At 37.4% G+C, this 11,982-nt stretch overlaps 1 protein-coding gene across 1 annotated transcript in view; it reads left to right on the top strand.

Annotated features, from left to right (window-relative positions):
• Positions 1–11,756, top strand: part of LOC117938840 (CD63 antigen-like) — a 12,878-nt gene extending 1,122 nt beyond the window's left edge. Inside the window, exons 2-9 of the mRNA XM_034863773.1 lie at positions 2,555–2,611; positions 6,263–6,382; positions 6,514–6,588; positions 7,415–7,510; positions 8,270–8,377; positions 9,812–9,844; positions 9,942–10,025; positions 11,232–11,756. Of these exons, the coding sequence (XP_034719664.1) occupies positions 2,555–2,611; positions 6,263–6,382; positions 6,514–6,588; positions 7,415–7,510; positions 8,270–8,377; positions 9,812–9,844; positions 9,942–10,025; positions 11,232–11,324 (666 nt within the window). The 3' untranslated portion in view covers positions 11,325–11,756. The remainder of the gene's footprint in view (positions 1–2,554; positions 2,612–6,262; positions 6,383–6,513; positions 6,589–7,414; positions 7,511–8,269; positions 8,378–9,811; positions 9,845–9,941; positions 10,026–11,231) is intronic.
• Positions 11,757–11,982: the final 226 nt, after the last annotated feature.

Below are 11,982 nucleotides of genomic sequence, written 5' to 3'. Positions count from 1 at the left end.
CCCCCCCCCCCCCCCCCCCCCCCCCCTGATGAAGTTACATTCCTTTCTCCTACACAGGCGTGTTTTCAGCTTCCAGTGCTGATGAAAAAAATGAAAAAGGCATTTAGAGGAGGGGGAGTCGGAGAAGGATGTTTACAGTTTGAGGGGCATTTAAGGGGCCTTTTTTCACGGAAAGATAGTCGAACAAAACAGCAGAAAAAATTTAACGTTTTGGAAAAAAATCTTTTAAATTAGACTGAAATGTAGTTTAAGACACAAAAAAAAGCAGAATGACCTTAAAATGTTTTTGTTTTTCATGCCCCTCGCGCCCACTGTCCTTCACTTTCCGTGGTGAATGTTTCCTGTAGATGTAAAAGCGCTTTGAGCAGTTGTTAAGACTGGAAAAGCGCTATATAAATACAGCACATTTACATTTACAAGCTTCAATGTTGATTTTCTCACTTCAGTTACTGCATTATAATTACAATTATTATAGTTATTGTTGATTTCATTTCTGCAGATTTTACAATGCGATTGAATTATTGTGGGTTTTTTTTTCAATTGAAATGACATAAACTACATTAGATTAAGATGAGGTACCTGAATACGTTGCATACAGTATAACGACATATGAAAACATGTGAAAACAGTACATGCATGAATGTTTGCAGGAGGTCCAGTTGGAGGAGAAAGAGTTTAGAGCTCTGTCTCCCTCTGGTGTCTCAGAGTAGGAACCACAGAAACCTCGTCCAGGAGTCAGCGCATCAGGAACTTTAAGGTTTATGTAAAAAAAAAACATTAAAATAAACGATTTATATCCATGCATTAGTGCTATATATATAATTAAAATGACAGATAAATAAGGACATGTACGTCTCAGCACAGTCTTCCAAAATTGAAAGTTATTGTGAAACACATATTTGAGTTCTGAGAAACAAAAAGTCTGAATTTGGACTTTAAACTCAGAACTCAAAATATATATTTTTTTAAATGTGGCCCTTATCCTCTTCCGTACTATTGTCACTAATGTCTCGACATTTGGAAACTTCTGAGATAATAAACTCTGTTTAACATTGTGAGAAATCACACTGTTATGGTTTGGGTGGTTTTAAGCCCTCAAATCTATGGAGTGCCGTTTAATTCAATATTAAATCAAATTGCTCTGAGACTAGAAAACTATTTTCCAGACAGTGAAAAGAAGAAACATATGATATAATTAAATTAAAATGTTGTGTTGTTGTGTTAATTGTTCATGTTTATCTTATTGCATGCTACATATGTGTCCATAATAGTTTATAATCATCTCTCTGTAAAATGAAAACATTTCAGATAACTCATGTAGAACTCGACGGGGCGGTAACATCAATTCATCCAATCAATGAGATTTGGGGGGGCCGGCTAAAGCCGCCCATCATAAAGCAACATTATCATAGTAATATAGTACCATAGTACCATAGGAGAAACTGAAAATACCTTTTAGAACTTCACCTTGCCCACATTGTCATGACATTTGTCACATTACTGAAGCTAAAGACGCTCAAACTGGCATTTTACGTCTTGAAAATAACAATTTTATAATATCTGTTTAATAATAAGTTTATTAAAATGCATGTTTTTAAAAGGTTAAACATTTGATGTTTCATTTAAAGTCTGGATTTCCCCCTTTAACCCATTTTAAAGTATATTTAAAACAATTTCATTGGTTTTGGTTCCATGAGTTAGCATCATAACTACATTATGTGTCAGCTTGTTCCAGCTGTTATACGATATATATATATATATATATATATATATATATATATATATATATATATATATATATATATATATATATATATATATATATATGTAATACAAGTTATATAATGTTTAGGCTGAGTGAAATATTAAAATCCAGTATATGATGTTTTTTAATGGCTAAATCATCAAATGGAAAATCATTCCACTAATTACATGTGATTAATTCATTAGGTATTCTTGGAATGTGTTATAATGCTCACTTTATAAACAAAGTTGTGTGGCCATAGGTGTAATTTGCGGGTTGCAACTCCCCCAATAATAAAAAATGTGTTTTTTCCAAAGTTTGTGCTTTTTTTGGTTTAGTTTAGTGTCGTTTTCAATGTTTTTGTCACTTTTTACAGCATTTTTGCTGCTTTTTATGCCCGTTTTTACACTTAAGTTGTTTATTTTGGAGTTATTGGAGCCTTTTTTTTAAAGGTTTGAAGTTTTAAATTATTAAACATATTTTGTTGCCTTTCAAGAGTTTTTTTTTTTTTTTACTTCTTTCGTAGCTCATGTCGCCTTTTTAAAAAATAAATACCCACATTATTTTGAGGTTTTTGTCACCTATTTTCATAAGTTTTTTATTCCAATGCATGCAGACATGTCCCAGGACCTTCCTAGACAGGTGCATTCTTCGCATTTTGAGTTGTTGTCATTCCTTCTTTATTGTTTACACTTTCTCGTTTGGATTTTTCTTTTTTTTAAAGTTAATTTCGGGGGCACACTTAAGCCTCCATACCTCCAGGCTACTGTTTTGTCAAAGCACAAAGTGACTAACGTTATGTGTCTGCAGATCATCGGATGTCTGCTGATGTACGGGGCGGTGAAGGTCAGCGTCTACAGCCTCACGGTAAACAACAACAACAACAACAACAACAACAACACAAGCAGCTAATCCACTTCCTGGTCCACATTTTGGCAGCACGTTTGCATTTCATGTCCTGATAACGAGACGTCAGATGTGATAAGAACATAGCTGCTACTTGATGTAAAACATGCATTTTCAAAGTGTAATAATAGTAACCTTAAGGACCTTAATGTCCTTAACATTAAGGACAAATGCAACTAGTTAGCGATGCGCTAAATTCAAGAGACAGGGGTGACACCTGACCCAAACAGGAAATCATTTTTTTAACTGAGATTCGTGTCCCTACCCCTGAAAAAATGCATCTTGAGTGTGGATACTTGGATGTTGTTCAGGCCAAATGGGCGAACCCCTTTAACCACAATCTCAGAGTTAAAGGGTGAACAATTCATAAAACACTAGGCATGAAAATAAAAACAAATGTAACTTTAACACAAGAAACTGCGGTTTGTTTGATCCTGGCTCCTGGCTTTAGTCAAAGCAGGGGTCTTCAATGGTTTTTAGGCCCCCTATGCTGAAGGAGAGACAGCATAGGGACCCCCTACTACATTTACTGGATGGTTACTGTAGAACATTTAGTTGCATTAAACTGGGCCACATGGATGAAAATGAACGCCAGGGAATCCTTAACCCTTGTTTTTCTGAAATTACATATATTTATCACTAAAGATTTTTGGTTGTCTTTTTCAAAACTTTAATTTCTTTGATCCTTGATGTTTTTGACACTTTTTCTGCGCCTTGTAGCGTTTTTGTGGATTTTTTTCCCTCATGTTTTTGAAGCTTTTGCGCACATTTTTGTCGCTTTTTCAACGCTCTTTCGAACATCATAACAACATTATCCACATTTAAAGAAAGTAGTGGGCTGTTAAAAAGGATAATTTAATTTCTTTGGAAGTTGGATCTTAATTTGATTAATTTCAAGTATACAATAATATGGCACTCATAAAATGAAATGAATAGAATCGAAATATCCAGAGAAGTAAAACTTTTGGAGGAGGGTCTGGCAATGCCAGACTAGTCCAAAGGTTACACAATCTGCATCCCGGCACTTCTAAAGCATTGATTAACATCTTTAATTATTTATAACACAGTCTAAAAAACAACCATACGCTAATTTTTGGAGATAGAATGTGTCAGACTACTTCTTTTCCCGGTATGACAACCCTACAAACACGTCCTCTTCTTTCAAAATTCAGCATTTTCAACGTTAATAAGACAAACGACAAATGCTGCCAACAGAAACTAAGCCGGAAATTGGTTTTAAAAATCTTAATCATGTGAAATCCCAAATGTGTGCTGTGATGTGCCAGATGAACTCCCTCATTCATAATCTTTGTCATATCCATTGGACGCCGGTTGTTGCCAAGCTCACATTACGGGATGTCTCTTGGCAGAATGAGCACCAGACTTACTGTAACGTGATTGGCCGAGGACGACGACAGATGTCGGCGTCAGATGTCAACAATGATATCAACATCATGTTTAAGTTTGGGGGGAATAACAGAGGTTGCAGGGTTTGTGTTGAGTACGGAAACAAAACCCACCAGATTTTGTTAATTTAGGGTACCAACATTTAAAGCACCTCTTACAGTGTAAACCCTTAGAGTGTAAACCCTTAGAGTGTAAACCCTTACATTGTAAACCCTTACATTGTAAACCCTTACAGTGTAAACCCTTACAGTGAAAACCCTTACATTGTAAACCCTTACAGTGTAAACCCTTACAGTGAAAACCCTTACATTGTAAACCCTTACAGTGTAAACCCTTACAGTGTAAACCCTTACAGGGAAAACCCTTACAGAAGGCAATATATAACTTGGTTATTGCAAAAAGTCAATTTTAATGAGATTTGATAAAACAAAAGCAGCTGGTTTGTGACAATCATGTCAGGAGGTCAGATGTATAACACTGTATCTAGAACACATCTAAAAAAAAAAAGTACTTGTTTGGAAATGTTGAAAGAGTGTTTAGAAGGACGAGGGTTAGCTGCCAAGACGTAGCGCCGGCTTTGATTTCTTAATGCAGAGCAGATGCGGCCTCGAGGAGATTTTCCATTCAAACGGTCGACACTTCCTGCAACCGACAAACAGGATGACTCCGACAATGTTATCAGATCAGAAGATACCAAGGGCTTCACGACAGTGTTCATGAAGTGCTTCTCTTCAAGGAACAAAGCTAGTCAGATCTGTGTTTTTCAACTAATTCAATTTATTTTCCATTTCTGGTGAGCATTTTCAAAAACACCGTCATCAGATTTCCGTGCATTTGTTAGTCTGCGGGATTTTACACTTGCTAATGGGCTGAAACTTTATACTCTTTATACAGTAGTGGCTCATTTGAAAGACAACGTGTTTGTCTGGAAATTACATTACAAAACTGGTGTCCTGGGGTGACGTTGGACGATGTTAGTTCAACACATTAAGGAGAGGTTACTTTATATTTTAGATATTACCATAAATTCCATGAAAACATGTTGAGGTTGGTCCCTGTCCTTCGACAGAGGAAACTTATTTATAAATGGTAGTTAGTCTAAAAACGCAAATGTTGGTTTTTGCAGGGACTTTAGAAAAAAAAACATTAACATGATGCTTCGGTCCGACGTCCACAGTGAAACTATGTAACCCACTAGCATTATCTGCTAGTTTAAGATTGTAAATCAACAAACTCATTGCTGATGTCCCTAATACAACAAAACAATACTAATCATTTTGTCAACAGTTAATCAATATGTTTCTAACTAATCTCAGTGTGCTGCCTAAAGGATGAAACAAGCAATTTGACATTTTTTGAAAGCTTGAAAAAAACAAAAAATGATTAGCGACACCATTAGTGAAGATATACGTCTGTAGTAACATATTAAAGGTCATGTGAACAAGCACAACGTCATGCATTTGTGCATGAATTTGCCAGTAAAACACGGCAAATACGGACGATCGGCCACTGGCTGTCATCGTCAGATACGCCGCAATAAGCACCGGAAAGAGCTATAGCTCTGCAGAGCGAGAAGATGACAAAGTATTAAGAGCGACAACAGTAATGAGTTGTATGAAAGCCCAAAATCTGGCGTGGGGAGCTTGGTTGGGGTGTTAGATGAGTCAAACATACCAGGACTTACACCCAGGAGACCAGGGTTTGTGGCCTGTGTGTCACAGAAACATGCATTTCATAACCCCTTTTTCCTAAACCCGACATTTGGGTTCTGTGTTTCCTAACCCAAGTGTCCCATTCTTTTCCTAAAAGTCCATATTTTACGCAATGGGAATGAGAATGTGTTGAAAACTTTGCCAGAACTGTACCTCTGAACAGTTTTGGAGACCTAGCAATAGATATTTCTCTAGGCCAGTAAACATAACACATGGGCCTACAGATAATTGCTTGTTTTGTTCCAAAATGTTGGAGTACATATTGTTAAAAACCTTGTGTTTAAAAGTGTTTTAGATTACAGCCTTTATGTCTATATTTTTTAAAATACTGGACAAGGTTCTATAGAGAAAGTATTTACCATCACTCCTTTTTTCATGGGATTTATTGACATTAAGAAATGTGTAAAATAAAGCCTGCCTTATTATTATACATAACATGGTTGCATTAATCCAGTTTTGTGTGTTGTGTCATTGTCTTGTCATGGCGGAGCAGTTGTCGCAGGTCGGGGGCCCGAGCCTTGGTTGGATTTGGGTTTTTGCCATCGGCGTCCTCGGCATGTCCATCCTGGCAATCGTAGCAGCATGCTGCGAGAAAGAGCTCGTCCTCAAAGTAGTACGTACAAGATGTCAAACAGAAGAAGTTTTTACTGTAATAATGTTGTTCGGTCAAACAAGTTGAATGGCCTTACTTGATCTGCAAAACAACATCAAACAAAAAATAGTTGAATATTGTTTCATTTACAGTTTGCAGGCCTCATGGGGGTTGGAATGATCATCATGCTGATCTTTGGCATTGTTGTCGTTGTCGCAAGGAACAAGGTCATGTATTTATCTAGCTATCTACCTATTAATCTATCTTGAAGTTGATTTTTGTCTCAATATCTTGCTATTCTCTACTTCTCTGTATTTATAATGCTGAAGTTTTATATAACTACCTTGGTGCTGCACATTTTTCTATCTGTATTAATGCTAATGTTGCTCTCTTTGTGACACTAACATTCATTAATGCTAACATTCTGTCTATCTCAATGCTAACCTTCCTCTTTCTTACGCTAACATTCTTTGATGCTAACATTCATCTTTCTTTGATGCTAAAATTCTGTCTATCTTAATGCTAACATTTCTCTTTGTTACGCTAACATTCTTTGATGCTAACATTCTGTCTATCTTAATGCTAAAATTCTTCTTTCTTATGCTAAAACTCTTTGATGCTAACATTCTTTGATACTAGCATTCTGTCTGTGTTAAGGCTAACATTCCTCTCTTTCTCATGCTAACATTCTTTCTATCTACCTTGATGATAATGTTCTCTATGTCTATCTTAATGCTAACTAGCTTTCCATCTACCTTGTTGCTAACATTTGTCTATCAAACGCTTAAGTTCTTTCTATCTACCTTGGCGCTAACGTGTTCTCTATCTACCTTGATGCTAACGTGTTGTCTATCCACATAGATGCTAACGTATTCTCTATCTACCTAGATGCTACTGTTTTTTCTCTATCTTGATGCTAGTTCTTGTTTACGCTCTAGCTAAACATTCTTCCCAGTCTTGAAGCTAACATATTGTCTCTCTTGTACATCTGACATGATGCTAATGTTGTTTTTCTCTGTTTTGAAGCTCATGTTTTCCTTTCCTATCTTACAGGTCAAAGGAAGTTTTGACAACGCTGCCTCTGAGTTGGGAAAGACCTTCATCAACAGTGAAGAATCGAGAGCTTTGCTTGAGTCTATACAGCAAAGTGTAATGTTTATTATGTAATCTACTATGAAACCCTTAAGAGTGTAGTCTAGCTTGGCTAAACCCGGCTCTTCTAGGATAGGGTGACCAGACGTCCCCTGTTTTGGTGACCTGTCCCCGACTGGATCTGTCCCTGGAAATGTCCCCGGTTTTAACTGTGCTTGACAGACCCGAAATTGGAACGAAAGAAAGAAAACATTGACCCAACGTAGCCAATAGTCGCACAAGACAGCCAGAGCCAGCGCTGCTCAGAGCTCAGAGCTTTAAAAAGGATCTTAATCTTTAACAGAAAGGTCAACCTCCTTAGGATAAGACCCTTAGGGGGGGCTCAGCCCCTAATGAGAACAGATCTAGGTCTAGTGTCCCTGTTTTAAGTTTTACAAAAATAAGAAAATGATGTGTTTTGGAGGTAAATACGCTTCTGAGCTGAAAAATGTCCCCGGATTTTGACTAAGAAATCTGGTCACCTTACACTAGGATGAACGCTTTCCAGTGGACGCTTTCCATGCAGAAATTATTTTACAATTCAGTTTTGCATTGATAATTAATAATTATGATTGCATTACAGCCGCAATTATCACTGCTATGGTGTTCTTCTCCTTCCACCACACAACCACTTCCCAGTATATCATGATGTAGATATTCAAATGTGTCTTATGGTATTGGTTTGTTGTCAATACTTTATTATTTGTTGTTGTTATTACATATTGCTTTATCTTCACTTATTGGTATCCCACTATCTGTTTCCTGTTGTGGTTGCAGGTTCAGTGCTGTGGCCTGGGGGGCTCTGCGGACTGGGAAGACAACATCCCTGATTCCTGTAGGTGCAATGGAGTGTATGGCCCATCCTCATGTAAACCCAAACCTCAGGTTGGTTTTGTGGAATTTACCTGAAAGATAAGGTGTAAAAATATAGGAATTTATATAGGTATTCAGTGAGTCTAGTTTTCTCATTTCATTTTCTTTCATTTGGTTACACGTGTTTGCTGAATCCTTGGCTGATTTCCCCAAGAACTATAAAAAAACACAAAATACCTAGCAAAAGCAAATACTGCATTCAAAACTATTACATCTCTTTAAAAAAAAAAGAGACACACACAGGTCAGATGAATAGCTCTGTCTTCCAACCAACAGTACACTGATGTGCTGTGTGTACTACGAATATTTGTAGTTGGTTGAAAAAGATAGTCACAGTATGCCGACACAAATATGAATAACCAAATACAATATGGTAGAGTAAAGCTTGGAATTTTGAATGGTGTATTGCAAAGAGTGTGACACAGAATTGGAGTTTAATGCAGGAATTGTGCTTGCAGTTTTGCAGACTTCTTTTAGGGATTTGGTACATGAGTTTTAGGTTTCGGTGATCATGTTTCAAGTTCCAATTGGTATGTAAATAACTGGAAAGAATGAATGACAATTTTTTCAGAAATAGATGAAAGAAGATAGAAATTGTGAACCTTGTGTTGTCAACTGTGTGTGGTTATAGGCGTCTGTGACACAGGTGAGAGAGTTTGTTGGTGTTTCCATTCCCAGGTAATTCTGTCCACATATTATAGTGTACTTGATCAGGTACTGAATCCTAAATTCTCTAATAAACCAAAATAACCGTGGTAGTTCTGCTGCCTTTGGAGTGTCTGTAAAGCTCTGCCAGACCTTCCTTCGCTGCAAAATAGCCTAGAATTGTTTTGGTGGAACATGTGTACGTTCAAGAGTTATTTTAGTCGTGCAAGAGAAGCCTAACTAGCTGTCTGGATTCACCCTGCAGAGATCTGAGGAGCAGTTAAGTATAGCTCTCCAAAAAAATCACCCGAGTTTAAATTCCAACACAAAGAAAGCGTAAGGAAACGGACATCAGCCAAGAGACATGCAGCCAGAGGAATATCCTGTGGCGTGACGTCGGACGTCGCAGATATAAAGTAGTAAAGCTCTAAGCAGCAAAACAAAGTCTGGGGGCAACATTTTAACAGGAAGTACTGGATGATCTTTGGATTCAGTATGCTTAAAACAAACTATTCTGTATAATGTGTCTATAATGTGACCTGTTCCCTTCCTCTATATGGGATTTTGTCTATGCTGTATTTCTGTTCATATTGTAACTGGTGTGCTGTCTTGGCCATGTCTCCCTCGAAAAAGAGATTTCAATCTCAAGGGACCTCCTGGTTAAATAAAGGTTAAATAAAAAAATAAAAATAAAAATAATAAACATTATTTTTTCTTAAATACTCATACTTTTAATTTCTGGTCCTTGACTGTTTTCTCTTGTCTTGTTATGATGACCATCTCAATGTTGTTTTCTTGCAGGGAGTCAGCGGCCCAGACCAAATCTATTCAGCGGTACTTAATCAATCAACCAACTAATCAAGACACCATTCAATTCAACACTCTGTGATGTTTCCAGATGATGACCCTTTCTCCATGTCTTCTCCTGCAGGGCTGCGGTGAATTCATCTTTCTCTATGTCAACATCGTGTTCCAGATCTTAATGGGCTTCTGCTTTGGATTTGCTGTCACTGCAGTAAGCTTCACTCACATTCTCCTTTGTGTTTTAGCATGTTTTGTCACTGCATCGGTCACTGTTATCATGGATTCAACAACCAGGTCTTCAATCTTTGCTGTGACACCCGGAGTCAAGTAGTCCAGGACAAGCGAGTCTTAAATCCTAATCCTAAAAAGTGCATCTTGTCCCCTAAAGAAGTCGTTAGTAACTGTTTATTAAGAGATCTCATGATCTAAAAAAAAGTTGATCACAAAAAAGAGAGATCTAAAGTTAAGCTGTCAATACAATGTACAAGGTGCCCTCAGAAGTGTCAGTGAATTTGGGATGCTTGCTTGTGTTTGGGCTTAGATGGGGTTGAATATTTTTGAATGTAATTAAATGTTTAAGGTTAAAATGTTTAACCCTTGTGTTGTCTTCTCGTCAAAAATCTAAAACTTTTGTTGATGCTTTTTATCAATGTTTTTAACTTTTTCTTACGTTTTTGTCCCATTTTTCAACACTTTTGACGCTTTTTTATTAACTTTAGTTTTACAGTTATGTTTGAAATTTATGGTAAATAAACCACATTTATAGAGTTAGAAAAGCAGAAATTAGGAATTGTTTGGACTAAAATTAAAGGAGTGGATGTGGATAATCACAGACTGGAATATGTCAACTTTTACTCAATACTATTTCAAAAACACTATAAAATAGAAGACGACACCCCAAAATTAATGAAAATAGAGATCTGTACTTGCCAAAGAGTGTTGCGTGGAATCAATCATCAACCAAATTACAATGGGGTAGTAAAAAAAAGAACATTAATATAGGAAAATGGGACCCGAGGAAGAAATGTTTCTTCAATGCTTGCCAGGCCTAAAGGTTGGAGATTTTCATGTCTATGTTAAGAATGATCTCAAGTAAAAGCATTTACATTGATGTGAAGTGAAACATATTTCCAGAACCAGCCCCCCCCCTCATATTATATAATGTTTAAGATGAAGAATTCCACTCAGCTGCTGTTGCTGCTGACAGGAGATCAGAAAGCCCAACAACTGATTGACCTGCTCATGCAGGCTTTAAACCGAAGAAAATGATCTTTATAACAGCTGTTGTATGCAGGGTGGATTGTACATGTTTGATTGAACAATGTATTTCACAACTCAGTGAATTTCAGTTGTCTGATGGCTTATGTGGTGCGCTGGTCACCTGTCTGTCTTTCTAACCAACTACCTGTCCTTCCAGCTGTTGGGCCTGCTGATCACCATCCTGATGATCCATCAGGTCAAACGGTACGACAGCTCCGGAGGAACATCCATCGCCATGAAGGGTTATTAAAAGAAAACCTTCACCCCTGACCCCTCACCTGTGCCTCTGCACTGTACTATGAGGACTCTGTGGTCAATACAAGACCTCTTCTTATTTACTTTTTAACACCATTCATGGTTTCTAAGGGAGGGTCAGCAGGGTAGGCAGGAGACAGAGGGACGATGTGGCATGCTGCATGCCAATTTCATTTGTGTAGTTTTGTGCTGCTTCACAGAAGTGTTTTACTTTTAGCTTTTTACTTAAAAGAATATCGCTTAAATAACAGACATTTATTTTTTTGTGATTTATTGCATCAATTGTGTGTTATTTCATGGAATGCAGTAATTTACTAGTATCATGCAACAGAGACGTATTGTACACAAGAAGTGGTTCCTGTGCTCAACATTCACCACCTGTGACTTATCTTTATTAACCTGAGGAGATCACAACATCCAGTGCGTTCAAAAAACAACAGAGTAATGGTGTTTTTCCACTGCATGGTACCTCCTTAACTCGCCTTTTGGGGTTTTTCATTGCAAAAAAAAGTCCCTGCTACTTGCTAACAGGTACTTTTTTTAGTACCACCTGAGTTGAGGTTCCAAGCGAGCAGAGGCGATACAAAAGGTGATGTAAAAACCTGCAGACTCCTGATTGGTCGGAGAGAAATGTCACTAATCACTGGGGGGGG

The sequence above is a fragment of the Etheostoma cragini genome, chromosome 23 (genome assembly GCF_013103735.1).
Source record: "Etheostoma cragini isolate CJK2018 chromosome 23, CSU_Ecrag_1.0, whole genome shotgun sequence".
In the NCBI taxonomy this organism is placed as follows: domain Eukaryota; kingdom Metazoa; phylum Chordata; class Actinopteri; order Perciformes; family Percidae; genus Etheostoma; species Etheostoma cragini.
The sequence above is the reverse complement of the archived record's forward strand: the minus strand, read 5'-3'. Positions and strand labels throughout refer to the sequence as shown.